At 47.2% G+C, this 27779-nt stretch overlaps 1 protein-coding gene across 1 annotated transcript in view; it reads right to left on the bottom strand.

Moving 5' to 3' along the window:
* Positions 1-559: 559 nt before the first annotated feature.
* Positions 560-27779, bottom strand: part of COL5A1 (collagen type V alpha 1 chain) — a 139164-nt gene continuing 111944 nt past the window's right edge. The window contains exons 38-66 of the mRNA XM_082067778.1: positions 25203-25256; positions 23498-23605; positions 23225-23314; positions 23077-23130; positions 22335-22442; positions 20519-20626; positions 19885-19938; positions 19220-19273; positions 18903-19010; positions 18761-18814; positions 18565-18672; positions 18378-18431; positions 17888-17995; positions 16796-16849; positions 16374-16427; positions 15864-15917; positions 15372-15425; positions 14534-14641; positions 14038-14091; positions 13887-13940; positions 13109-13216; positions 12578-12631; positions 11949-11984; positions 11109-11162; positions 10514-10772; positions 9975-10087; positions 8690-8758; positions 4928-5161; positions 560-3432 (exon numbers count right to left, since the gene is read on the bottom strand). Of these exons, the coding sequence (XP_081923904.1) occupies positions 3286-3432; positions 4928-5161; positions 8690-8758; positions 9975-10087; positions 10514-10772; positions 11109-11162; positions 11949-11984; positions 12578-12631; positions 13109-13216; positions 13887-13940; positions 14038-14091; positions 14534-14641; positions 15372-15425; positions 15864-15917; positions 16374-16427; positions 16796-16849; positions 17888-17995; positions 18378-18431; positions 18565-18672; positions 18761-18814; positions 18903-19010; positions 19220-19273; positions 19885-19938; positions 20519-20626; positions 22335-22442; positions 23077-23130; positions 23225-23314; positions 23498-23605; positions 25203-25256 (2568 nt within the window). The 3' untranslated portion in view covers positions 560-3285. The remainder of the gene's footprint in view (positions 3433-4927; positions 5162-8689; positions 8759-9974; positions 10088-10513; positions 10773-11108; positions 11163-11948; positions 11985-12577; positions 12632-13108; positions 13217-13886; positions 13941-14037; positions 14092-14533; positions 14642-15371; positions 15426-15863; positions 15918-16373; positions 16428-16795; positions 16850-17887; positions 17996-18377; positions 18432-18564; positions 18673-18760; positions 18815-18902; positions 19011-19219; positions 19274-19884; positions 19939-20518; positions 20627-22334; positions 22443-23076; positions 23131-23224; positions 23315-23497; positions 23606-25202; positions 25257-27779) is intronic.

Genomic DNA, 27779 nt, shown 5'->3' with positions numbered 1-27779 from the left:
GAAGCCATTTCTTACAAGGGTTTCCAGAGGAGCCGTCATCTTCTTGCAAGTCCCTGGAGTGAAACCTGTGAGAGACAAGGAGAGGATGAGCAAAGTGTCCCCACGTCACGTCCCCCAGCACATCCACGCAGCAGCGCCCTGGGGACCAGACGTGAGTTTGGGGTTGAGGAACTCACCAAGAAGCTGGAGAAATGTTGTTTTTCCCTGAATTCATCTCAGGGTGGGAAGAGCAGTTGAAGCAAAGACTCCTGGGGTGCCACTGTGGCCGTGGTGGAGAAAGCAGAGAGCTGGTGAGTGTCTGATCTTCTCATCCAAGTCCCAGCAACCACAGTCCTTGGGTTGGGCTTTTGCACTGTTGGGTTGATCTGAGATTCTCACTGAGGGGAAAAAACAAAAGATTCCAGGCCTGAAAATTCTCTCAGATGGGTTTATTATTTTACAGTATCTATTTACCTTTAAGCGCTTTCACCGATGTTCTGATGAACCTTCTGGCTCCACGGAGCGGTCGTGGGGAAATCGCGCTGCAATCAACTTCAAGAAGACATTCACATCGTGTTGGTTTAGGTGGAAACAGTAAACTTGATTTATTGAAAAAAAATCTATTACATTTATTCCTTTATTACACAGGTTTAAAATATTTAAAAATAGCTCTTACGGGCATTACACTTAAATTTTATGACATGTTTATCGGACTTCGAAGAAATGTACAATATGTCTTTTGACACTATATTTTAAAAAGGGCCTTATGTACTAAACTTTTTTTTTTCCATAGGTTTTATTTTTCTTATCAACATTTGTTCAAGTCAATATATATTAAGGGAGGAGGGAAATAAAATTACACAAAAAGAATGTCTGCAAATACAAGTAGTAATTTTATTGCAATATACCGTAGCTAAGTGGTCTGGGGAAATCGGAACAGTTTGGAGCTCAGTACAATTACAACACTGTGGAATTCAACAGAGGATTTTTTTTATTTTCTTAAAGCAAAGAAATAAAAGGAAAAATAAAAGAAAAAAAAGCTCCCTTGATGAAAATGTATAACAGAATCACATGACCTGGACAGACGCACACGTGTGTACAGACATCGATATATGGCTTATCTGCTGCAGAGAGGAATGCGCAACGTTTTCTGACCTTCCCACTGTTCCTGGACAAGGCTCTTGCCAAGGTGACGGAGAAGCTGAGCTCTCCTATATATTATTAAATACTCCTTTTCACTGCTTTGCTGCCGGAGTCTGCAGTTTGTAGAATAAAAAGGCATATGAGAGAACACAACAGAAGAAGGGAGATGGATGGATGGATGTGGCTCTCCCAGACCAAAAGCACCACACGGCTTTGCCTCCCTTCCGCTTGGGCAGGAGGAGGGGAAAAGACATCATATATAGGCTTTTCTTCACAGTAAATGTGATGTCTTTTCCTTTCTGCTGAAAGGCCCCCCTTGGCTCAAGCATCGCTGTAACGCTCCAGGCTAAATAATAATAAAAAGCGCATCCCGCAACATCTATTTTCCAGCCGAGAGATCGAAACGAGGAAAACGGCCAGGGAGAAAACAAACAAACCAAACGGAAAAAGACGATGGTGTCAGCAGGTTGCGAGCTGAAAACGCCGCACGAAACAAGAATGACAAACCAAGGCGTCCTGGCAGAGCCGGCGTGGGAAGAGCAGGAACATTGCAGATTCCCGGGAGCGCTCGGCAGGAACCCGCACGGCTCCGGCATCGCGTCAGGACATCCCACAAACACATAAATTAGCACCACAAACATTCAGCGACTGAGTACAATCTGGTATGGTCACCACCGCATCAAATGCATGAATATTTTTGGAAAAAAGAAAAAAAGATGTAAGCACATTTAATACTCTATGTGGACTGTATTAAGCTACCGCAATACAATTAAGGGAAGGAGAGGGTCTTCTACATAACAAATTCTGAAGGCGGCATGCATTTATAATCAAAGACTGTAGCAAAAGCCTTCGGTTTGTGTTGAAAGTGGCTAAAAAGCAAAGGCTGGAGATGGGCAATGGCAGGGTACCACCAGTGTTGTATTAAAGTTATTCAAATAGATAGCACCACAGAGACATGTAAAAATAAAAAGCACCTTTTTTTTTCCTTTCTTTTTGTTTTTACGCTTTGTATTCGTAGAGGACAAATGGATTTCCCCTGCCACTGGGAATGGAGTTTTTATCATTATTATTTTAAAAGAATGCTGAAGGAAAGATAAAAGAAGAATTAATTTAAAACATTTATGTTAAGGTAAGCAAGTGCATAAAAAGGCAGAGAGTCAAAGCGGATCCTGCTTTTAGGTGAGGACTTTGTTGAAATCTCGTTTAAAAGTGGCTTTAATTTCTTTATGTTGAAGCGAATCATTCCAAAAGGCAACTGTGGCTTGTTGGGGGTGGTTTGCCCCGAATCCAGGGTTGGGGACACGAGTCGCCGTCGTCGTTCCCAGGTGGACACCGGGCTGGGCTGGTGGTGGGAAGGGTGGTGGTTTCATCCAGACAGGGTCACATGCATGTTTTGAAGCCAGAAGACATTTCAACATTTAAAATAATATACAATAGAAATATTTACTTACAAACATATAAAAATATAAGCACCTTTAATACATGGGAAAGAGATGCCCAGGGTGACTTTTAGCTCTCAAATTCAGGGGGTTGAACTTTCTAAAACGTAGAATTACACGATTCAACGGTGATATTAAAAATTCTGGAAGCAGCCACGATGTCGACTTGCTAGAGCTGATCCGAATCTCATGGAAATCAATGAAATTCCTCTGACGGGCTTCAGCGGGGTTTGGATTGGAGCCGGGACTTCAACGTCAAGCTGAACACAGGAGTTTCAAGTTATTTCCATTTTTCCTTAGAAACAAACACACGCACGCTAAGGTAGAGCCAAGCGCTCGCTATCGCTTCGTGGCAAGGAGAAGAAGAGGTTGTCTTTGATGGCGGTGGGGTCTGCTGGGCGGCCGCGGAGCAGCGCGGTGGCGGTGACACGGGGACAGGGCTTGGGGACGGGGCGCGGGGCCACGCGTGCGGCGGTCGGTCATGCGATTCTGCGTCTGTGGCGGGAACGGTCCCCTCGGTCGGCGGTTCGGTGGCACAGAGGAACTCGGGCAAAACGAGGAACGAAAGGAAACGGAAAAAAATAACCCATCGCTGTCCAGTTTCAGAACGTGCATGTGACAAGGAACTCCTCTTTTTTTTTTTTTTTTTGTTTTGTTTTAATTAATTAAATGGCGCAATGAGGTTACGAGGTTGCTCATTTGGAGACTAGTTTTCAGGTGGCTCTTAGCCCATGAAGCAAGCTGGTCCCACCTCGAATCCAAATTTCTGTGACGCTTCTCCGAAGTCATTGAACATGATGTCGACTATAGGTACTTGCTCTACCTTGGGCGTATTGATTTCCAGGATTGTCTTCTGGTAGCCCTTCTTTGCCTGATGGGGACAAGAGGGAGAAAAAGGAGTTCTGGTGATGCCTCCAGCCCAACAACAGCAAGTTATCACAAATAACGATTCACCAGTCAGCTGGGAATACGGTGACACTATTTCCCAGGTATCTTGTGAACTAAATTAGAGGCACCCAAACACACATTTGCCCCACAGCATCACCTCAAGGGGGATGGTGACCAGTGACCAAACCCCTGGGAGATGCCAGTTCTGAGCCCAGACTTTGGAGCAGAATCTGCTGCCACAAAGATTAAAAGACATTAAACTGCTGTCAGCACATCTCGGGGCTGGAACAGGAGCCTGGTAAAATTGTTGTGGCTGTGGTGTAGTTGTTTTGCCTCCCCAAGGATATACATGGGTTGTTGAGCAAATATGAGCGATTTAATTTGAATATATTAGTTAGACTATTATCCAAGCACTACCGAGAAAGATCACATTTAAAGTTTGATGGAATTCACAAGGTGGTGTTGTCTTTTTATCGTGCCTGGTAGCCATACAGTTATTTCCAAAATATAAATAATTATCAGAGAAGCAGAAGTGCACCCGAGGGCATACAAAGCTGCACAAACAAGTGAATTTATGGAGCAGCTTTTGGCTCTGCCTTACCCTCTGATTTGTGTCCCTCAGAAGAATAGGTTATATCACAGCTGCTGAGAAAGGGCTATAAGATCAGGAAAACCACATTCAAATAACAACCTGAACATCAGCCCTGGGGACCACCCAGTGCTGGCTGCAGCAGCATCACGGCCAGGGTACAGGTCTGACCAGGACTTCTGTGGTCACCCCAAAAATCAGGTAGCCCAACCTCATTTTTCATGTGGTAGAGCTCAATCTTAAACATCCTGCCTGTGGTTCATGAAGGATGCCAGAGACGGTACAGGAGATGCAGAGCATCCTTTTACAATGCTGCAATCAATTCCCTTGGCACATTTTACCTCCTTTTTTACAGCCTGTAGGAAGGTCTCTAGTGGAGAGGAAGGATTGGGGCATGCTGGTTTGGAAGTGATGCTCAAGGCCCTGAGCCAATACCAAACCCTTAATGCTTTGCCTCCAAGATTTTCTGAAAGCACTTAAATTATCAACACCTGCAAAATTCATATGCAACTGCGCATCATCACTTGCCTTGCCCCATGTGAGTAAAGAGAGTAGGAGCAAACGCAATGGGGGGCATTTAAAAGCAGATGGTGGTTTTAGGTAGGACCTTTTCTTTATGCAGAGCCAGAAACAAAGGAAATTAATCTGGTTTCTAGAGGTGCTGCTGCTTCCCCTGACCTTAAGTGGAATTATGTATTCCCAGCAAAGGGAAGAGCAAGCTTGATGCCTCCCATGCTGGGGACAATCCTCAAGGCAACTACGAGGCGCAGGGAATTTGGAGGGGATTTGCTCTGAGACAAACAGTGCTGGGCAACCAGGGGAGGGGACAGACACCTCCAGCACTGTCCCTTTCTGCAGGGATGGGCCAAGCCCAGCTCTGCCCACGTACCGCGCAGCCGTCGAGGGTGGCTCGGATGTAGGGGTTGTTGTCGTAGGACATCTCCTCGTCGTTGGAGCCCAGGAAGCGGATGGCCTTGTCGTAGCTGTCGGTGGTGGCGTCACGCCAGGCGACGGACTGGTAGCAGTTGTACGTGATGTTCTGGTGGGCTGAGGCGCTCAGGAGCCGGAGGAAAGTCATCTGCACCACTCCGATGGGGTTCCCGTCCGAATCCACGTAGGAGAGCTGTGAGAAGCGGAGAATGGGAAATACTGGGCAGTGAGGGGTAGCACAACGTGTTTGGGGGGTTCTGAGGACCACCAGCCTCTCCCATCCTTGTCACCCAGCACAGTCTCACCACCCCATGGGGACACAGATGCTGCTCCTGCCACAGGGATGCTCCGGTCCCCCTGCAGCCAGGCCACAGCTACCGAGGGCACTTTATTTATCTTGCTGCCCATGAGCTAAAAAACTAAGGCTAACACAGGGTAGGAGGAAAAAAAAAAAGGGGCATTTCAAGCCCTGGTTGCAAAAATGTGCAGTGCTAAGCAAACTTGGGGGTATATATCTCAAGTTTAAGGCAATAGAGAGCATACTACTCCAGCTTTTGAAAAAAAGAGAGCACTTATTTCTGTAAGGGTTTGGGGATTCATTCTACCATTTTGGACATGATTTTCTGATTGCTGTGGGTATTTTGTTCTGCACGCACTGGGGTATTTCCCATTCACTTCTTCTTGGGCACCAACGCACTGAGTTTTAAGCAATCTTTGCTCTTAGTGCGAAGAGGGGGACAGCTAGCTTGTGTGTATAAACTAATTTCAGGTGGCATTTCCAGCCATGGCCAAGCTACCAGCGCTGCTGTTTGCTACTGTCCTCTACAGACAGTGGGTTTCTTTAGAAATGACCAGGAGAAAAACAGAAGGTACACAACCAGCGTAGTGTTCTTCGAGGTACCACGGAACATCAGTGCAAGCTGCAAACAGTAGAAGAGATTCATAACCAGACAATAAAATCACGAGTAAAACGATAATAAAAATGCATAAATATACCAACCGGTTGTCAGGATTCTGTTGCACTGTCCTCCTGAGAGTTAAATATGACTGACCATGGGAAAGCCACGCATGCCAGCAGGAGAGCTGCCAGAAAACCACCAGGACGTGGAAGGAAAGGGACACAAAATGCCAACTACCCAATGACACATGGCACTACTGATCCGTAGGACCCACTTCTCTTATTTCATTTGTCCTTATTTCAAATCAGTGCTTGGTTTGGGAGCCTGACTGCTGGTTACGGGGTCTCAGTATGAAGACCTGCCCCAGCTTTTTGCAACAGGGGCCACTAGGAACTGCCTGTGTGCATAAGGCTCGCTCATGGGAAAACAGTCCTGCAAAAATCAATCCCTTCCTGTTTTCTCTGTGATAGTATCATATTACCATGGCAGATGCCATACGGCTGTGAAGGATAACAGGACGGAATGGGTGACAGGCCTTGTTAGAGCTACTGAGAATTGTGTGTCACATACACAGCAGGAAAGCAGAGTCCAGAGGAAAACATCTGCAACCCTTTTATCCCTCAAAATGCGGTTTGGCCGCATCATGAGAAATGATAAGAAATCAGCTCCAAGTACTCTGTGTCATTGATTAATGACAGTGCAGAAGCATCAAACAAGATTGTTTCTTTGTATTTTATGTTTACTCTGTTCTCCTTACTTTAAATAGCCCCAGAAGAAAAAGAAAGCGTCTTCAGGGCTGCACAACTCGTGCAAACGCTGAGATTCGTACAGAAATCCCCCGTAAGCAACCTGTGCTCTCGGCAGCGCTGAGTAACCGGGTGGAAATGTCCCCCTTGGCTTCCAGGATCCCCAAGAGACCACACTGGGGCTGCGTGGGAGGACACCAGGGACCTTCTCCATGCAGTAACAGGAGCAACAATGCACCCAGAGGGGAACCCAAACTCAGTCATCCCACCCATCTGCACACAGATTACAAACATCTTGGATCCGGGAAAATGTCTCCCCAATTTAGCAATCTCATGGCTGGGGCAAAAATGAGAGGTACTTTAATAAAGAAAAATTGAGAAAACTCAAACTTTACTTGTTTGGCTTGCCTGTTTAACAGTTTAGTAGTTTGCTTAGGTGGGTCTTCTACGTGCTGGTGGCTTTTTTCTGAACGGAAAGTGCAGGACAGGTAAAAAGCAAAAAAAACGGCAACACAGAAAGATGGAACAGAGGCTTCCAAGTAGCACTGCAATTCCTATTTAAAAAAACCAGACCCTAAGCTCTAGGTTGGCAATCCAGCCTCTAATGTAGCTGATTAACAGACTGGAAAGAAAAAAAGGCAGAGAAATGGAGGTACTTGTAATATTAACTGCAGAAGTGCTCTGTAATTAAGCCACGAGCAGTTCCCTCCAAGGAGCTCCGAGGCTGCAGCTTTGGCTTTGCGGCCGTATTCCATGAAGCAGAAAAGCTGCAGCAAGCCATACCCCTTCTTGTGGGCAGAATCACAGCAAAATGTGTTTAGTGGCAATGAAATGTGGCTTAAGAAAACAACACGGTGACTTTTTGTTGTTGTTGTTTGCCTTTTAAGGTGGAAGTTTGGGGCACTGCACGAAACCTTTGCCCTGGGGAGAGCAGGATGGCACGAGGCAGCTCAGCATTGTACACTGGAGCATCTCCAGTTTACAGGGCCAGGTCCTTATCCACTGAATATTTCCTTCTTCCCTAATTCTCCTGATTTGTCTGAGCTCGTTATCTGCATCCCGTTAATCCTACAAGAATGGATACACACGGGAGAGACTTCTGTTGCTTAAGGAGACCTGGCTTACACTAATCAGTTGCTGCTCCGACAAGGATGCTCTGACATTCCCGACCAAAGCTCAGGCTCTGTGGGAATGATCCACCTACAACATGAATAACCTGTTACACAACAAAATACTAGAGCTCTTTCTCAGGTTTATGTGTTGCTGTCTTTCTTGCTTGCTGACATCAAACATTGTTTGACCTTATGAGAGTTTCTGTCCCTTGAAAAAAAATCCTTAATTGTGACTAAGTCAAATTCCAGGCCACCAGGCTTGGCAAACACACATGGCTTGAAATCTTCCTTTAAACCAATGCCTTAACATCTCCCAAGCTCTGCGGGTGACATGGGAGTCCTCGATGTGGCTCATGTCCAGTGTGGGAGATTAAATCCATCCTTTGGGGAAAACCTGCCCCAGATGTGCCGATTCACCCCCTCAGCCCGGGGACCAGCACCATGCCCCGCTGCGGGCTGGAACATCACATTGGGGATCCCGGGATAAGGCTGGGGGACAACAGCACAGGGACACCCAGTTTGTCCTTGCCACAATGGGAACTGATCAGGAGACAGCAAGAGCTCTTCTGTGGGATGCAGCCCTCTCCCGTGGGATGTAGCACCCTCACGTGGGATGCCTGCTCCTACGTTTCCAGTGAAGCAGAACAGAAAAAAGCATCCCCACTGGATTTTGTTTGCTTATTTCTTTCTTTTTTTTTTTTTCTTCAGTATTCCACCTTAAATGTTTTTCCTACGACTGGTGATGGTTGTTAGTCCAGCATGCAGAGTGCAGCAGGTCTGGCCATACCCAAGCAGATGACGCGCTCTGATTCAGACCCGAGGGCCAATGTTAGCCACTTACCAACGACCCCCGCTTGTACTGACTATACCATGTGGAAGGCTTTTCTTTGGGCCAATGAGCCATTTTACTCTGTAAAATACGACATGGGTTAAAGACAACAGAAAGCACCAAGATGCATCTTACCAGTTTACCGCGCTTGAATTCACTGAACCAGGAGCCTGGGTTTTCCTTTGGCCAAGAAGTAATTCTAGCCTAGTTTGTGGACGGCAAGGGGGAAAGAGAGAAAGAAGAAAAAAAGAAATAAAACAAAGTTACATTCAGTTCCACAAGCAGGGTCTACATGCCTTTTTGAAACTGTCCAACTTTAAAATGGTTTCTTAATCTTTACACAGCTGTAACAAGACCAGTCGGCAGCGCCCTAAGGTGCCAGCAGCCTCTCGAGCAGAATGGGATGATGTGGTGTGTGCCCAGTGCTGCTTTGGCACCAGCCTCCTTCGTTAAAGTTAACGATCTCTGCCTCGTAGATAACTTTGGATGCAAAACCAGCAGTGCAGTTTATCAGCAGGGGACAGAAAAGGGAAAAATAAAAGGGAAATATCCATGGTAAAAGATTTGTTGATCTCCGTGGGAGAGCTGGGGTGGAAAAGCGACGCTGATGATGGAGAAGGCTGCTGTCACTCTAGCGTCACATCCAGGTGCTATGGGGCTGGGAAAAGAGTGGGATGAAGGAAAAGTCTCTTGTGTTTGCGCAGCAATAAGCTGTAGCACAGGCAGCGCATCCTCCGCAGTCAGTGCTGGCCCATCACACATGATGGAGCTCCAACTACCTGGAGCAGCGCAGGGGGTGACCTTGACTAGGAATGAGCTGTCGGAGCAGAATCACCTGGAGTCGGGCGCCAGGACGGAGCGTGGCTGCCGTCTGCTCCTTCCCCCACCCACAAACTCCCTCATGTCTGCTGGAAATCTCCCCAAAAGCAACAGCCAAGTTGTGTGCAGGTGTCTGGGGATTGTCCTTTCCTGCACACAAAGCGAGTCAGTGTGTTTCTGCTGGGTTGAGAATGGACGGAAAAGGGATACAGCTTAAATTCTACCACGGCTTACAAGGAATGAGTTAAACTAAGCTCATGGGGAGCTGCAGTTCCTGCACCGACACACACTTCTGCCTTTGTAAAGCAAAGTTAAAAATGAAAAAAAAAATTAAGGTTTTAGCATTTATTATGCCTGGGAAATCAAAGACGTCTCAAATCACTTTTAATCTGACTTACTCCAAGAAATTCTCTTTGTAAACATATTCCTTATTATTTCAGAAGGCAACGTTGCGTAACAAAGAAATGTTCCAGATCTTTAATCCTTACTTGCTGTTGTTCAATTCTCCTGAAAATGACTGTCTATGAATATTCATATTAGGAAACAATCTCTTATCACCATGATATAGAGTGGGGGGGGAAAAAAAGTTATGTGGACTTACTCCTTCAGATTTCTTATCGGGGAAGATGCAAGTCTCTCCGCCAGCTGTGAAATTACAGTAAACTTTGAAAGAGTCCCTGGAGCATCCTTGGTTTGGATCAACCCAGTATTCACCTGGATGCACAACAGGAAAGAGAAGGGAAGGAAGAATCAGCACTGTGAGGGAAGAACGATGGGCACTTCGGCAGCCACTTTACCAGGGATGTTTCATCTCTCTGCCATAAGTTACTAGATATATGTATTTTTTTCTGAAAACCAGTTATGTTCTGACTCCACATAATAATGTGGCAACTTACAAGAACAGCTATGTTTCATCATACATCCCCATTTTTAAAACAGAATGGAACATTTCAGTTGGAAGGGACCTACAACGATCATCTAGTCCAACTCTTCTCCACATATTCCTTCTCTGTCATCCGCGTCCCTCATGAGGCACCAGGGACTCCCCAAATTCCTTCTGTTCCTACACTCGCTGGTATTCACCGTGTGGAGCTGGGAAACCCCCAGTGTTTTCCCCGCACTCCCCGCCCCAGGACACACCGTCTGGGAAATCAGGGTGACACAGCTGCAGATCCTTGCAGGTACGCGCTGGGTTGTGCTGAGTGCCCAACGGATGCTTCATTTGCTCAATTTCCAGTTTCAAGGAATTCAGCGACCCGAAAATTTCCTCCATGCCGTCTGCGTAGTCCATGTAGTTGTCGGCATTTCCGTCGTCCACCAGCTGGCTGGCGTCGATGTTTCTCCTGGTCCTTTTGGAAGCCTGGATGGGCAGCGGCTGGATGACTTCTCCAGGAGGACCCTGAGTTGTGGGGAAAGAAGATACGACTTCTGATTGTGTTGGTGGTTGGGAAGAGACAGAGGAGATTCACTGAGGAACAGCATCATCACAGACACGTAAAACACCCATGATAGAAATGATGAGAACCATCAGGCTTGAACACTGGCTCCCATCTTCCCACTAACGATTTCTCCCTTCACACCCTGCTTTCTTCCCCAGCATCTCTAAGAAATTCTAATAAACTCCCAAGACTCCCAATATGCTGAATCTTTCTCCAGAAACCTCCTTGTCCCTCATATTACAGCACCCATTAAATCTGAACCTCATTTCACACTTCATGTAACAGGTTCTACTTACAGGAGGTCCTGGGGGCCCAGGAAGACCCGATTCACCCTTTGGACCTGTTGGACCCTGGGTGGAAAAACAAAGGAAAAACATATGAGTCACTCAGGAAAAAACACTTGTCAATGATATCACATCCCAAACTTTATTTATTTTAATAGTGTCTTGTGGCAAAACTTTCTTCATGTCCCTTCAGGCACAGAAGAGGAGTCTCCTCACATCCCTGCCCCAAGAAAATGCTTATTTTGGTTATTTTAGATGCCTAAGTAAGAGAAAAAGATCAAACGCTTGGGGTTAAACAGTCCAATTTTGCTTATGCTTCCTATGGAAAAAGAAGAACCTTCCAATGCATGAAAACGTTAACTCTCCAAGTCAATTCAACAGTTTTATAAATCAACTAAAACTTAAATATAACAAAACATTGAATTCTGCATGGGAAAAAGACTTCGGGACGTTGCCCAAGAGAATTTTTAGCTGCCTGCATAGCGAGCTGTACATGAAGCTTGCATCAGCATCGCGTTTTCTCACTGAATTCTTCACTTTTCAGCTCGCCACCTCCTGCTTCGCGGGTTATTTTTCATTCCCACCACTTCACAGCAGCAGGTTTTCTCCCAAGGACTACGCACTGGATTCCTCCTTATGATCTTTGCTGCACCGATGTTCACTGAAGTACAGTGAGTGCGACAGAAACCTTCCCCAATTATAATTTCTCAGCTTAGCCAGCCTGAAAAGGCCACATTTTGTACAGTCATCTTTGGCTAATTGCCTTAATGCCACTGACGAGGAGAAGTCGCAGCAGGTTACACACTTAATAAGAGCTCCTCAGCCTCTCTGTTTAACAATGTCTATACTCACTGATGATCCTTTAGCACCTTTGGGACCAGGTGGACCCTGTATAAAGAAAAATACAGCAAGGAGTCAGTACGTTTCCTAGCAGAGCAATCGGTCTCTCCTTACAGAGAGGAACAGCAGTGTTATACAAGGTGGTGGTGTTTTTTCTTTTTAATTCACTGCCTTTCTGTTTCCACTTTTCACATCCACTTGAGTTCGGTGCTGCTTTTATTTGCCAAGACACAAAAAGCGTTTGTGTCAGACCGATCTGTGTCAGAACTCCACACTCCCGCCTGGACGGGGGCTGGAAAAGCTGCTGTGCGATTCCCATAACATGGGGCTGATCCTCACTTAAGGACACCCAGCAACAAGAGATGCTGGTCACCCAAAGCTTCAGGCTTTCCAAAAGAAAAGGAGAGAGAAAGAGGGTGGGCTCCTTTCTGTGCCTCATGCTGTGTCCCCTGTGCCCACGTCTCAGCTCACATGTCACCCCTAAGTATTCCTGTAACTCATCGCAGTGATTTTAATGGGTTCAGCTGGGAAACCCTCGCTCCCATCAGCATCCTCAGAGCTGCGTGTCTGGGAGCACTGAGGTGGCCCCAGAAGGGCTGTGTAGCTCCCAAGGAATTAAAAGATAATTACTTGTCACATACCGGTAAACCTGGTGGCCCTGGAGGTCCAATGGGTCCAGAAGGACCTGTGATACCCTGAAAAATAAAAGCAGAATAACATCGATTTGCATGGAGCAATGCCGGGCTATAACTGCACAACTGACATCTGACCACCTGGTTTTGGAGGACTCCGTTCAAATCTGGAGCTTTACCTGGTTTTAAGCATGTGTATGATCCAAACAAGAACATGATCGGAGAATCTTGTATCTTGTTTAGGCACACGGTTTTAAAAATCAGTCCTCTAGGTGCACATCTAATGTTACCATTCCTACAAGTCTATTCAACTCTCTTCATATGATCTTTGAGAATCTGCTTTCCACTAAAAACAGATCATTTTGGAGCACCTCTACACTTCACATGTAGAATAAATTACATTAATATAGAAAATATTCCTCAAAAATTAGGAAGATTCTCCTGCTGAGGTTGACCATCTCTGCTATGCTGTACCTGCTGAAAGTCAGCAAACACCACAGCTCAAAAGCACATTTAATTAAGGCCTTATGGAATATTTACCTGCTCTCCTTTGGGTCCTGCTGAGCCCTGGGGGCCGGGGAGGCCTCTGTCACCCTTTTCTCCCTGCTCTCCTGGTGGCCCAATAAGACCAATTAAACCTGGATGACCCTAGGGGAAAACAGCAGATGTTATTTACGATCTCTTGCCAGAGGCAACCGAACACCAAAGACATTTCTAGATACAACCCCAAACATCTAAGCAAGGTGGTGGGAGTTTGTAGCTGTCCTTGACACCTGGCAGTGGTGGAGCAGAGCAAAGCACCAGCTTTTTGCGACAGAAAATGCTACAAATATAGAAAACTGGAGCGCCTGCTCATTTTGTGCGCTAACATTTATTACATACATTTCTACAAGACAGAGAATGGTGCCTTGAAGCCAGGCAGGTATCTGCACCTCCCTGTGCCCTCTGCTAACGCGTCCGTGTTCAGAGCTGCCCTGGGCTGATGGAGAGGAAGGCAGAGATTCAGCTCCTCCGTGTCACCTCATCATCAACATCAGTGCTGGTGATATGGGGATGGGGAACCAGCCTTGCATCCAGATGTGCAAGCGCACATGCTGACCCACAGCACAACCATCCCCTGGGGCACGCTCACGACTTTCCATCTCTTCTTTAAACATCTGTCTGATGCTTCCAGGATATGAGAGAGCGCACAGGGGGCTGGTGGCACTCGTCAGCATCATCCTGCCAGCTGCAGGACCCCTCTACAATGACATCTTTTTTCCCCACACCCAGCCATAGACATCAGGTCATGCAGTGAGATTGCACGTGATGTTCTCACCTTCTCCCCTTTAGGACCAGAGTCTCCTTTAAGACCAGGCAAACCCGGTGGGCCCTTTGGGAGAGGGGGGAAAAACAAAAGTAAGAATTAATTCACGTAATATAGAATCACCCATCTCAAAACCTTATGGAATTTGATGGTCTGGACATACCATTGGGCCTGGAGGACCATCTGGGCCAGGGGATCCTGGGAGACCTTGTTCACCCTGAAAAACAGCACAATTCCCTCAAAACATCCATTCACAACACCAGAGCTCCCAGCAGGGATTATTCAGATTATTCACCCAATCCTCATCTCGTCCCTGTGCCAAGGGACATTCTCCCTGGCTTCTCACAGATGGTAAAGGCAAAAGCATTTATGTTCCTTTCATTCTCAGATTTCCACTGGAAAAGGGACTTTGGAAGTCATGGAAATTCTCACCCATGGAGAGGGGGTGAGCAGAACCAAGACTCAAATAAAACACGCTGGGAGATGGTATTTACTGTACGTTATTTCCGCTAAAGATGCTTTATCCGCTCTCAGTCACTTAAGCACAGACAGAACATCACACTGGGAGAAAGGCACCTCCAGAGGCAGAGGAATGATGGTAAAGCACCAGGAACAACCGTGCCCAGCAGCTTTCTCAGCCTTTGCTCAGTTGTACTCACCACTGGACCAGGAATTCCTCGGAGGCCATCGGGGCCGGGCTTCCCGGGAGCCCCTTGGGGACCAATGGGGCCAGTCTTCCCAGGAGGCCCTTCCAACCCAGCTTCACCCTGGATGCAAGAGGCAGAATGGTTTAATTTGAATTGAATTTAAATTGAAATGGAATTTGAAACAATCTTCTCGATACACAGTGGCTGCTGTCAGGATGTCACAGAGTGAATACGATCCCATTTAAAGTTTGTAAAACTTTCTGTTTGTTGACCTTCCTACCCCTTACGCGCTGAGGACAAGCCTCAAAACTCCCTCAACTTTTCAGCCTTCCCTATTTCTGCTGATTTCCAGCAGGAAAAGCCCTTTGGCTGTGAGGTTTCTGGAGCAGAAAGCTTTCCTGGGTTTGGTGAGCAGAGGGCACCCTCCGCCATCAGCGTTCCTGCGGCTGCCGCAACAATTGGATCTATAATTTCAAACCCCACTCTGCGTTTCCCCATCACTCCTACCAAAACAATCATGGTCCGATAGTGCCGTGTTTGCCCTGGGAAAGGACGTAGGGCTGTGCACACCGCATTATTCACAACACATTTAATTGCCAAATACGGCACTTTGACATTTCAAAACAAGAAAAACATTCCCATGACCTTACCAAGCCCTAATTATCTCCACTGAGTTTGTTAAAAGATGAAACATAAGCTGAGAGTTGAGGTCAGCGGCCCCAAATTCAGGCTAATTTGTTGTGATGCACAGCAAAATTAAATCACTGTCTTTAAACACCAGCATTGTCAGAGGGTGTTTCTTTCGGCATACAAAGGATGTAGTAGAAGTGAAATCCCATTCAGCTCTTACCTTGGCTCCTTTCTCTCCTTGCCTTCCTTCGGGACCGGCTGGACCAGGAGGGCCCTAGAGAAAGCACAAAAGAGATGCAAAACACAATTAGATCACGCTCATCTGAAATGGTCCATTGGAATCAGCAAAATGATGCTACAGCCCCAGGGAAGAAGACAAAAAGGAGACAAGTATCTCTGAAAAGCTTTTAAAATTAGCTTCTCGCTAAATGAATCCCTGAGTTCTGCCAGCAAGGCAGGAAGAGCAGGAGCACCTCAGACTTGTATTTTATTTTGGGTGTTAAAATCTAAAAGAAAAAAATAAATCTATGGGATTCAGTTGATGACTTCCCATCAGTTTCCAGTGACTGCGGATGGCGCATCCATTTATTGTTATTGTTATTACTATTTTACATGCCACTGCCTTGCATTTACTGTAGACCTAGTAATAACATTAGTTTCACAAAGTCAATACAAATACTTTTGGAAAAATACTCATAAACGACCAGCTTACCCTTTTTCCCGGGGGTCCGGAGGGGCCTGGCTCTCCCGTGGGACCAGGGGAACCCTAAATGGAGAGGGGAGGAGAAAAAGCCATAACTGCACCACAGACACGGGAAGAAGGAGCAAGCGTGTAAAACTCAAGTTGAGATGTAGAGTTTGTGCTAAGCCGAGGTGTGGGCGACCAAGCACAACTCCCGACACCTCCTTGGAGTGCAGGTGGTATCTTGTTTTATCCCTTCCCACCATGCAATACCATAAGGCACAGCCAAATTAAAATGAAAGACTAGATTTTGGGTTTCCATAAGTTAATTTTTGCTTTCAGGATGGATTGTTGAGCAGCCTGGATGGATGGTGGCAACCAGGCTGACAGGGACAGGAGGAACAGGCATCAGGGGACCAGCGCAGCAGAAGCTGGTGGGAATAAGGTGCTGGATGTTCTCATGTGGCAAAGGTCCTTGGACTTGCTCACAGAAACCATGGGGACTGATGGGGAACAGAACTCGTCCATCCAGTTACTTACAGTCTGTCCAGGTTCGCCATCATCACCTTTGTCACCAGGGGGACCATCTTGCCCCTAAACAAGGAAGTAGAAAGGAACAAGCAGGTGTATTTAGGGCACAAATAGAGTTGAGCAGAGCATCAGCAGGTGTGGTTCAGCTGGTCTTCATGTCACCAGGCACCATCCCTTCCCATCTCCTGTTGAGAACATTGGCAACTGCAAATGTTCTGTGTCAAACACTGTGCATAGCAGCATTTGTATAGATACTGCCCCAAAGACGGTGGTATGGTCAGACAAACAGCCTTATGGTGGGACTTCCTACTCTTTCCCGAGTAAAGGAAGAGTAAATGCCAGAGGTGCTGCTGATGAGTGAACATCAAACAGTTGTATCGCACAAACCAAGAGGAGGAACATAACTGCCCTTCCGTGAGACAAGCACTTACAGCTGGACCAGGTTCTCCAGGAGGACCAGGGTCACCAGGGAAACCAACTGGACCCTGCAAAGAAAGAAGGGTATTCCCGTGTCAGAGATAGCGCATCTGCAGAGCTGCCGAGCATTAGTGCCTGCCACCCCAGTGACAACACGAGGAGTCACCTTGCGGAGAAAAACCCCAATTCCCAACCCTCAGACACAATCCCAGACCACATCTCTGCATCTTCAGTAATTTCCTCCTGTCACAGCCACCAGTTCAGCTCTGCATCCCAACTGTGCAAAGCTCCAGTGTCAACGCTGGCAATTTCATCTAGTTTTTCATAAATACATCAGAGAAGCGACAGTGAAATCCTCGCAGCTCTGGGCATGTGCAGATTACAAGACTTTGCTTTTGCTTACTACATGATGTGTAAAAATTTTCACATGAAGATCATCTCAAAGCATTTAATAACTAAAGCCCGTCACTATTCTTCTCCGTACAATGTCCATTGTGCACTTCAAATGATTCTGAGACCAGTGTTCAGACAACAGGCTTCAACCAATAATGCGATATCCCAAAAACCCATCTGTTAAGAGAGATGAGTAACTCCCCTGCCTCCTCTGCTGTTTCATGCCATCTTTGCTTATCACATAACAAATTTCTTCAGCCAGCAAGCATCAAAGAAACCGGCAAGATAAATACCATTGTCATCTGTTATAAATCAGTATAGCTCTACTAGCTTCAAGAGAGCTACAGCAATTAGCATCAGCAGGGATCTGACCCTAGAGGTACAACTCCCAAATTCACATAAATCTCCCCTATGGTATTTTGGAAGCTTTGCTCTGGTGCAGAGGACCTCGGCAATGCACTAAGCTCAAGTGCAAATTAAAGCCCACTGCAAGTCTTCTCCATAGGGGTGAGTTTTCTGATGGCCTGCCAAAAGGACTGATAAGTCAAGGTGGAAGGTCTGGTACAGCTGGGTCTTTCCTCATTAGCACCCTAAAGAAGGGGACTGGTAAACTATTTCACATTTCCACAAAAATCTCTGGAAAATATTTTTACATTGAAAAATCTCTGCTGGGCAGGACAAGGAAGCAGCACTTGGGGAGGGGGGGTACTTACAGGGCTGCCTTTGGGACCATCATCGCCTGGTGGACCTTTGGGTCCTGGTGGGCCAGCAGCACCAGAGGGACCCGCTTCACCCTTTTCACCTCTTTCACCTTTAGGACCCTGTAAAGGAAAAAGGGTGTCTCTATTATCCAGGAACACAACTTACTGATCTCTAATTATCCTTTCATCAGTTCGGAGAAAGAAGCTCTATTTGTATCTCAAAACACGAGGATGTGATTTAGCAGTCCCTTCCCACAAAGATTAAATGGTGTTCATGTTGTTCAGTCGTGGGTAGCCCATATTTGGTGACTAAACGGTTTACTATAAATACCCAGTAACATGGTGATGTGTCACCCGATACCCAAACCAAGGACATGGTTGAGTCTCTGCAGCCCCATCCACACCCATTCCTCTTTGAGACCCCTTCAACCAGCTCCTCTGGGGACACCACTGAAGAAAAGCTCTTCTCCATCAGAGCAAAGCCACCCCGTAGCATACTCACCGGGAGGCCAACCTCGCCGGGAAGACCAGGCTCACCAGATTCACCAGGTTCACCCTGCAGAGGGGAAAAGGGGATGAACATTACATTTCTGCAGGTTGCTGAATTTGCTGCTGATGTAGCAAAGCCCCTGCATGAGTGTTGCAGTAAACTTCTGCAGGCTTCAATCACATTTGTCTGGATGCTCTACCTTCTCTCCTACTGCTCCAGGATTTCCTATTCCACCGGGAGGACCCTGTGGACCATCTGCTCCTGGTGGTCCAGATGGACCTCTGGGTCCAGGTGGGCCTGGCGGGCCCTGAGAGAAAGAGAAGACAAGTTTAAGAGACATTTCTTGGAGCAATGTCTATATCAGTGATGAAAAAAGTAGTATGAGAGCATCTTACCATTTGCCCAACGTCACCCGTTTCACCCTTCTCCCCCGGCGGTCCAGGCAAGCCCTGTGGAGGTGGGAGGGATGAGTTGTAGCTGTGAACATCTCAGGTGGAACCCCAGCCCTCATTACCCTCCCTCAGTACTGCAAATTACCTGCAAGCCCACAGGGCCAGGAGGACCAGGAAAACCTCGGGGTCCTTCATCACCCTTCTGACCAAAGAGGCCTTGCTGTCCTCTGGGACCTGGCTCTCCATCCGCACCCTACGAGGAAAGAGTTTAACGCAGCTCAGCAAAGACCCGGGACAGACACAAAGCTCCATCCCCACCACCTCCCGCTGCAGCCAGCAGCAATGGCCTGAACACGTACTGGGCATCAGCAGCGCCAGGCAGAAGCTGCCAACCCTTGCAGTGCTTCCCGGGAGGTTTTATGGTAAGAGATGGGATTTCTGCTACCAGGGGACAATACTCACCGCTGGGCCAGGCTGACCGATCGGACCCTGTGGGCCGGTAGGACCTGGTGGACCCTGTCACAAAATAGAAGAGCAACGTCACTGTTAGGAGCAGAGAGTAAGAAAACACATCTACAAGAACTGATGCCCTTCAACACAGCCCCCATTAATCGTACATTAATTCCCCAAATAGAGATGGAGAAGAGGGTCAAGTGTCCCTGGACACACCAGTGTCCCTCAGCCCTGGTGCCAAGGGCACAGCAGAAACATCTAAATGTGGTTTTGTTCCAGAAAGCCATATCATGTCATATCTATCTAGATACTGATGTGTGATTTACCCTCCTCATGTCCTGAGCAGCACATAAATGCTGCTTCAGTGTGCTAGAAGCAAGCAGAAGAACTACAGCTAGACAGCCAACTTTAATGGCAAGGACTGTAATATTTTACAGATGTTTACACAGTACATGGGTGACACAGAAACATCTCAGTGTGTTCCTGGAAGCTGGAGGAAAAACACACTTCAGGTACTTGCTCTTTTTTACATCTTGTGGGTATTGATGAAGCAAAGGAGAAGACAAAGCAATGATACAAAGAAATTCAAATGATTGTTTTCTGTTTCCTGCAAGTCACACAACACAGCCGTGCTCCTCCAGGGAAGCAGCTCTGACCATGTCCAACCCACTCACCTGCTCCCCTTTGTCGCCCTTGCTGCCCTTCTGGCCGGGCTCCCCGATCTCGCCCTGCCGGGTACAAAGAGGCACAATCAGTTCACTTGGTGACCACATCCATATCAACATCGAAGCAACAGTCCTGTGTGTCTGCATCCTCATCCCAAAGATGCCAATTCCCACAGAAACACCCCAGCATCTTCTGGAAAAGGCCAGAGAATTGGCTATTCCAAGTGTAACCAAACCCTTTTACAACCTAAAACTTTCCTCAGCTACCATGTGATGTGATAAGCATCATTTTGCACATCTCATTAGCAGCGATGAGTCGTTCATTCCAGCTACTGTTTTTTAAGAATGCTCCAGTCCAGAGGGGCTTAATGAGAGAGTGGGGAGAGATAATGAATTTGGAACAGCCAGGCACCCACTACAGGCTTTGGGGGAGGTTTGGGGGATGCTAACTGGACTTGAGCGAGCGGTTTGGCTGGCAGAGCACACACAGCCCAGTTTGCCTGCTGCTCATCTCACGGGATTGCCAGAGTCATACAATATCCCTGTATTAAGATCACATCCAACCCAATGCGGTGGAAACAGCAATGGGACATGTTGCCCGGTTCCTCCCCAGTGCCCCCATGCAGCAGGGAGCTGCCCCCACCTTGTCTCCATCCTCTCCGGGGGGACCAACGGGACCTGCTGGACCTGGGAGTCCCACCGGGCCCTGGATGCCATCCCGGCCAGCCGGTCCCTGGGGACCCTTCTCGCCCTGGAAGCAGAACAAGCAGGTCACACAGAGCTCTCCTCCACCCTCCAATTCATCCATTACATCTCATTAATGTTTTATTCATCTGCTAATGACCCCTGACTATATGGGCATGTACAGCAATACCGGTTTCCAGCTGATAATTCATCCGGCTGTCTGTGCTTGCTGTCTGAAACAAGACAAAATTTCTATCTTGAGAGATAAAGGAAGAACAAACAAATCTAAATGGCGAATACTCAGATCACAGCTGCAATTTCACTGTTATAGCAATATAATCCGATTTAATCTGAACCCTCTGCCATCTCTAGATGACAAACAAGACCTCAACTAATTTTTATTCCCACAAGGCAGTTTTTACTGATGCTGGTCCTGGCTGCCCCGGTGCTCACTGTCTGCTCCCTCCCCGGCTGATCCCCAACTAATGGGGGTTCCTCAGGGGGCCCTGAGCTCCCTCCTGAGCTTTTGGACAAAGAAAAACACTTGAAGTGAATAAAGCAATCTCTGCCAGCCTCCTACTTAAACATCTACTTGTATTCCTCAGACCTGGAGCCTTCAATTGAATTTGTTTATAGGAATTGAACAGTGAATATTTTTCACTTTCCTCGTACATAATTTAATTGCATCGGAATCCTGGGTGCTCTCTTCTGAATAATTAGATGCCACATGAATTGCCTATTCATCTATCCACTGATACATCATATAGGTACTTGGCAGGACAGATGTTCATAAAGCTGATTCACCAGGAAATTCTTGCCTCTGGACTAGCTGCTGGAGTTTCTAATAAGCCAGCAAACGCAGAATGCAGTGGCTGATAAACACTTTTGATGAGAACACTTACAGTGATTGATTGTTGTTATCTAGTCTGAAATCACCAATACCAGCATTTGCTCATTTTGCTGGGTCTGAAGCTGAGTTTAAGTTTGCAGTAAGCTACCCTAAAGTCCCCGTGAAACCATTTGGGCGTGAATTAGAGGCACAGAGTCCTTTCCTGGGGACTGTCGCAGCGCTGTGCTCTTCAGCGACAGAAATAGCCATCCCAGCCCACTCGCCCCTGCCCGCACGTGACATTTCACGCGCCCGCCTTGGGAGCGAAAGACGCGCGAGCGTGCGCGGGCTGGCTGGTGACGGCTCTGGAGAGGGACCATATGGCAGCACTCAGCTGCGCTCCTGCGGGGAGCAGCGACTTCCATGGCACCCGCACCCCCCTGGGAAGACGGATGCTGCGGCAGCATCCCGGGAAACAGAGCCAAAAGCTCCCCAGCACCTTCATGTGCTGCCCCTTCGTGGGGCAGAGTGAGGGTGAGGATTCCTTTGGGCTCAGGGGAAATCGCTGCTGCCGACGCATCCTTGGAAGTGGGGATGGGGTTGGCTCTGTGCTCTGCCCAGAGGCCTGTCCTTTGGCTGTTTGTCACTAGGAGGTCACACAAGCTGTCATTTCACCTGTTCATTCCTCATCCCTTCTCATTGCCTGAAGACATTTTGGTCCCTGGGATCACATCCATTTTTGATAGCATGGATGTCACAAACAGGGCAGTTGAGCAGCTAGCATTCAGTGGTTTGATGCACCCAAGAAGAGAAAATTCCTTTCTAATTCAATTTTTTTTTCCCAGATCTTTCATACACCTCCTCCAGGGACTGTCTCCACACTCAGCTTCCTACTACACACATTTCTATTTAACCCACAGCTGTTAATCTCTATACTGGTACTTACTGGGGCTCCCTTTTCACCTGCGGGTCCCGGAGGCCCCTGGGGGCCAGGTCGCCCTGGCAAGCCGATGGGGCCGGCTGATCCCGCAGGACCGCGCTCACCGGGGGAGCCCTGTTCGGAGAAGAAGGAAGGAATCATTAACTGGAGCATCATGCTTCATCTATATACAGCCAGAAAAAAATCCTGCAGTAGGATGTTGCAAATGCATCATCCTTAAGTGAGCATATCTGATGGGGTGACTGCCATGGGATGACTTGGTGCCATCAGCCTAAGGGGTCCTGCAGATCTTTTTTTTAATTAAAATCCATGAAAGGGCTGGGTTCTCCTCTGGATGGTGCAGGGAGCTCAGATCCTGGGGGCACATTATCTGCTTGGAACAAGAGCATGAGCCACTTCAAGGCCAATGCAGCAGGGAGGGTTGGATGATGAATGTTTTCTTCCAGGAGGGCTGCACTGAGCACGAACCTCAAGCGGGGACAACTTTCAGAGGGAAACCAGGTGACTTAGAAGCCAAATTCTCCATGTCCTGAATCATTCCAGTTCCCTCATGTATGTTCACAGCTGACACCACAAAACGCCTGAGCTGTTACACGCGTGTCTTGTAAAATAAAGCAATACCCAGCAAATCGTTAGTTAGCGCAAAGGAAATAACGGATAAAGCACCGAGCTGTGACTAACCCTCCGTTTTGGCTTTGCCAAGCTTGTAAACGTGTTAGGTGGCGTGTGTAAGGGCAAGGATACTCACGGCTGGACCGGGGGGGCCTGGGGGACCTTCGTTGCCTTTCAGCCCTGTAGCACCCTGCAAGGAGGGAAATAAAGTCATTTTTTTAGAGCTGGGTGCTGCATCACCTGGGCATCCTTCCTGCTGGAAGGACCGGGCAGCCTGTACTCACAATGGGGCCAGGGAGCCCTCTCTCTCCAGGGAAGCCTCGCAAGCCCGGGGGACCATCCTTCCCTGGGAGGCCGGCAGGACCAGGGTCTCCCTGCAACGACAGTGAGAAATAGCTGAGGATCTGCAGGCTCCATAGAGACCCAGCTCCTCCCGCTGGGCTCAAGTTGTGATGAGGCACTACAGAAAACATACTTTCTTTTCTAAATCATCCCACTCCATCTCTGGGAGAGAGGCGGGCATCCAGGCTTGAAACGAGGGGGCTGCTGGTCCCTACCTTGGTCCCTTCTTTTCCAGTGAGGCCAGGAAGACCTTGTTCACCTGGGGGACCCGGAGGGCCTGGATGTCCCCTCTCACCCATTGGCCCAGTCTCACCAGTTGGACCCTGAAGAAAGAGAGATCAAGGAGAAGGTGGTGGATATCAGCAGAGCAAACAAATACAGAAGAGGTTCAGGCCAATAGTTTATTCATAGAATCATTATTTTGGTTGGAAGAGTCACTCAACATCATTGAGTCCAACTGCTAACCTAACACTGTGACTAAACCATGTCCCTAAGAACCTCCTTCAGGTTCCTTTAGGTTGCAATGGGATGGAAGATGCTCCTTTCCCTCAGCTGTCCCCTGCAGTGTCACCAGGAAACCCTGCAGAGATGCTTCCTGTGGCATCTAAAGGGACCTTGTTTTGGATGTGGCCAACATTGCACTTGACAGGCTAGAGACACTGGGAACCTCTGGAACGAAAGCATTCACATATATGAGATGATATTACTACAATTATTACACTTAGGGTTTTCTTTATAATTGAAAACTTCCTAATTACTCTACAATCATACTGATTCTTCCTTATAGAGGGCATAAAAAATGGATTAGGCTTATACTACACAGCAATTACGGACTGCCTCTGTGCCGTACATGGGCACTAATGGTGACGAGTGTAACGTAAAGCCCAGTGCAGAAGGTTCCCAAGTGGCCCATTTTGGGGGACAGGAGCCATGTGCACAAGACTATAACATCCCTGCACGTCGGTGTCCACTGGGACGGTGGCTGTAATTCGTGCCACGCTGCATGGTGCCACTTAGCGTGAGCAGAACAATAACAGTGCCATCGCTCAGCAACCACAGATCACGCTAACGACGAGCAGCGGAGACAAATAAAATTGCCATAGAACCTAATTTGCACTTGAGAAGAAAGACACAGCCAGGGAATTGCCCCTAATCAGGGAATTTTCAAATAAGGGACTTTACACTATCATTAAAGAGGACAAATTAATTACTTTGCAATTAAAGAGCAACTTCCCCAGCAGTTCAGGATAGAAGACTCAGCTCAAAGCTGGTCCTACTCAGTCCAGGACCCTGCCTACAAAACTGATGCACAAGTCTTGCACGTCTGTACTTCATGGGTACAAATTCTGCTCGTGCAGTTACTATTTCCAGATTGCACAGGGTTCTTTGTGACTAAAAGAAAAACGACCCAACTCTGACAGAATCTGGCAGCACTTTATATTAAAGAGGGACACATTTCATCATAATGGCACATCAGAGCACCCGTGCATCACGTTCGTACTGCCCTGAACAGTCCCTTGAGATCACCTTTCACCCTCTGGTTGCTTAAGGTCTTTAGGTCAGACTGTGTGTAGCTGGTTTCTCTCTCACTCTGCATCAATTTTACACCAAGGCAGTTCTGCTCTGTTCACAGGAGCCACCTTATTTACAGCGACTTTCAGGCACGTTGTCTAAATACCGTCCCAATGCCTCAATGAGATGGGCTGGGACCCGCTGGGGTATTTCACAGCCTGGTCAGGAATTTCAAAGCCATCAAGTTTGCTTTGACATGGCTTTGCTTTCCCTGGAAGAGGAGTCTCTGAGCTGTATAACTGGTGGTTAAGCTCCAGCTTAACCATCAGAGCTGCAAGAGCCAGCTGTGCTGTACCAGTGAAGATGAGCTGCCAAGGGCTGGAACAAGCATGAACATTTATTTCTTACCTGAGGACCTACGACACCAGGGGGTCCTGGAGGGCCAGTCTTGCCTTGGAAACCCTGATGGAGGAAAGGAAAGAGAAAGAGATGACACTTGTGCCAAGGAGAGCTCCAGTGAGGGTCCCAGGCGGCCACCCGACTGCTCCTCCTCGGGTGAAACCACTGACCAGGAACAGATGGACACCCAAAGGAAAAAGAAACCAGAAATCAAAGAGAAGTGGAAAATGTGTATTTGTACATTTATACAGGGATGAAACAGAGGAAGAAAGAGAGATTCTCAAAGCTAAGCTCTGCTCTTTTGATGGAGTAACTATGGCTTGGCTGAAGGACTGGCCATATATATATATGTATAATTTTTCTTCTCTCCTAACACCTACAGAGGAAAATGGCTATTAAGAAGTCAGAGTAATTCTTAATAATCATTTCCCTTCTCCTGCTCCCTGTTCTGGCAGTGGTTTAGGCTTAGCTCTGGTTTAGGCTTAGCTCCCAGGAGCTCGGAGGCTGGGTGACCACCCTCCACTTTGGGCAGCGGAAGCACCAACCTCCAGCCCAGGACCCACCAGCTTTATTTCCTTCATCGACACCTGCTGAAAGAAATCACAACTGCATTTCTCTCCAAACGCTGATGAGTAGCGAAGTCTCCATGACAGCTCCTTCTAATGACATTCAGAAGAGTGACAATTACGAACTATCACCACTGCAATTGTTTAGCTCTCCTAAGCCGGTCTTTAAAAAGCACATTAATTATCGTTCTTACTATAGCATGCTGACAAGCTTGAGAAATGTCATTTAGGGCACACAGGCTATTTTCTCGTTGCCACAAAAGAGGATCGGATAAATCCCAAGCCAACAGTAACGTCTCATGCTAAAAAAACTACTCAATGCTATTCTATAGCTGTCTGTGGACCACAATAAATGTCCTGTCGTTGATGGGGAGATGGCAGAACATCTTTGTGAAATGAGTGAACGATTTATGCTCTTATCACAGAAAAATATTTCAGCCAGTTCTGTGCAGGACTTCTCTTATTAACCTGAAGAAAGGGGGTTCCTTATATCCTGCCTGACCCTTTGGAACAGAGCTTTTAGAATTTTTCCTGGTTTTTAAATCCAATCTTTGTAAATCTAATACAGCCAAATATTTCAGCATACTTCCAATGTGCCTATTTGCTACTGAATGAAAAGTAAAACAAAGGGAAGTATTTGACACACGGATTTCAAGTCTAGGTTTTCTTGCATGAAGGTGCAGAGAGCACTGGTAAGGCTGCCCACGTGGAAATAGGATTTGATTTGTTTTTATGTTTCTCTCCTTGCTTTGTCACTGTGTAAGGAAAGGGGACAAAAAAGGGACTTCTGCTACTACGCAGACTTGGGGATCGGTGCTTTATTCCAAGCTGATAACAGAAGATGCAATTAACGTTTTTACTACTACTTCTAATTTGAATGTAGGTGTTCTGGATGTTACACTCAGCAAACGAAGACTAAATGTCACAGTAATGACTGGCAGGTGAAAACCCTTCTCTTCATCTTCAAGTTAATCCTGACCTGAATATTGTGTGTTTAAAAATACCACAACCATTGCCTTAAAGTCCGTCTTACGGAGCCTAAATGAATATCTGGTGTTGCACTACGCAGGATTTGCATCGCCTTGCTTAGCAAATGCCAGGCAAGTTAATTAAATTGTTGTGCGATGAGTTGAGGGGAAAAAACGCATAATGTGCAAAGCCTTTTTAATGCTCATTTGCTAGGAAAGGCAGGGCAGAAAAATGCAAAGCTGAGTGGAGGAAGTTTGTTCTTTTTGTTTTCCTTTTTTCCTGTAAAATAAACACAGAACTAAGAGTCTATCTGCTAACATGCAGCATGTGGTGTTGGGGAAAGGGACATACCCACAACAGTGACTGAGCTGGACTGTAAACAGCCAAAGAAAAAGAATAAACACCCCCAAAAAAACGCCAAACAGAAAGATACTAATTACTGCATGCAGAGGAACACATGGCAGAAGGGTCATTTTTGCAGAAAACAGCCCACCAGAGACGCACGACAGCCAAGGTATCATACCTTCCACATGCCTCATCGCTCTGCTTTGGTGAGAAACAATGATTACATCTGTGCAACAAAACCTTTTAACGCGGACAAAGCAGTCGGGGGACGACACAGCGAGGTCCCCAAAGAGCCAGGAGCTGCTCCAAGGGTTGCAGCAAAGGGATTATTGCTGGATGGGGCTTAAGCGAATCTTGGTGAGACCCTTGTGCGCAGCTTTGGCTAAAAGGCAGCGTCAGCAGAGAAGCCCTTACTTGGGTGCTAAGGCAGTGGTTGACACGAGTGTGCTGCAGTAACCAGTGCGGACAGAAAAACCAGAGGAAAGCCATTGCAACCCTCATCTTGGCCAGGAATTGCCTTCCTCTCAAAACAAGCGCTGCCAAAACTGGGCTCTAACTCTCCTCTGCTGTGCAACAGTTCTTGGCGTTTGCCACGCAGCGCATCAAGAAATGGAAAACGTCTATTTCTCCCCATTGCAGGTTCCAGAAAAAATAAAGCTGCCTCTGAGCTAAGGTAGCTGGGCGCAGAAAGCCAAGCTTGCAAAGG

Source organism: Streptopelia decaocto (genome assembly GCF_964273445.1).
Source record: "Streptopelia decaocto genome assembly, chromosome: 17".
Classification (NCBI taxonomy): domain Eukaryota; kingdom Metazoa; phylum Chordata; class Aves; order Columbiformes; family Columbidae; genus Streptopelia; species Streptopelia decaocto.
This window is presented reverse-complemented; position numbering and strand designations above follow the sequence as displayed.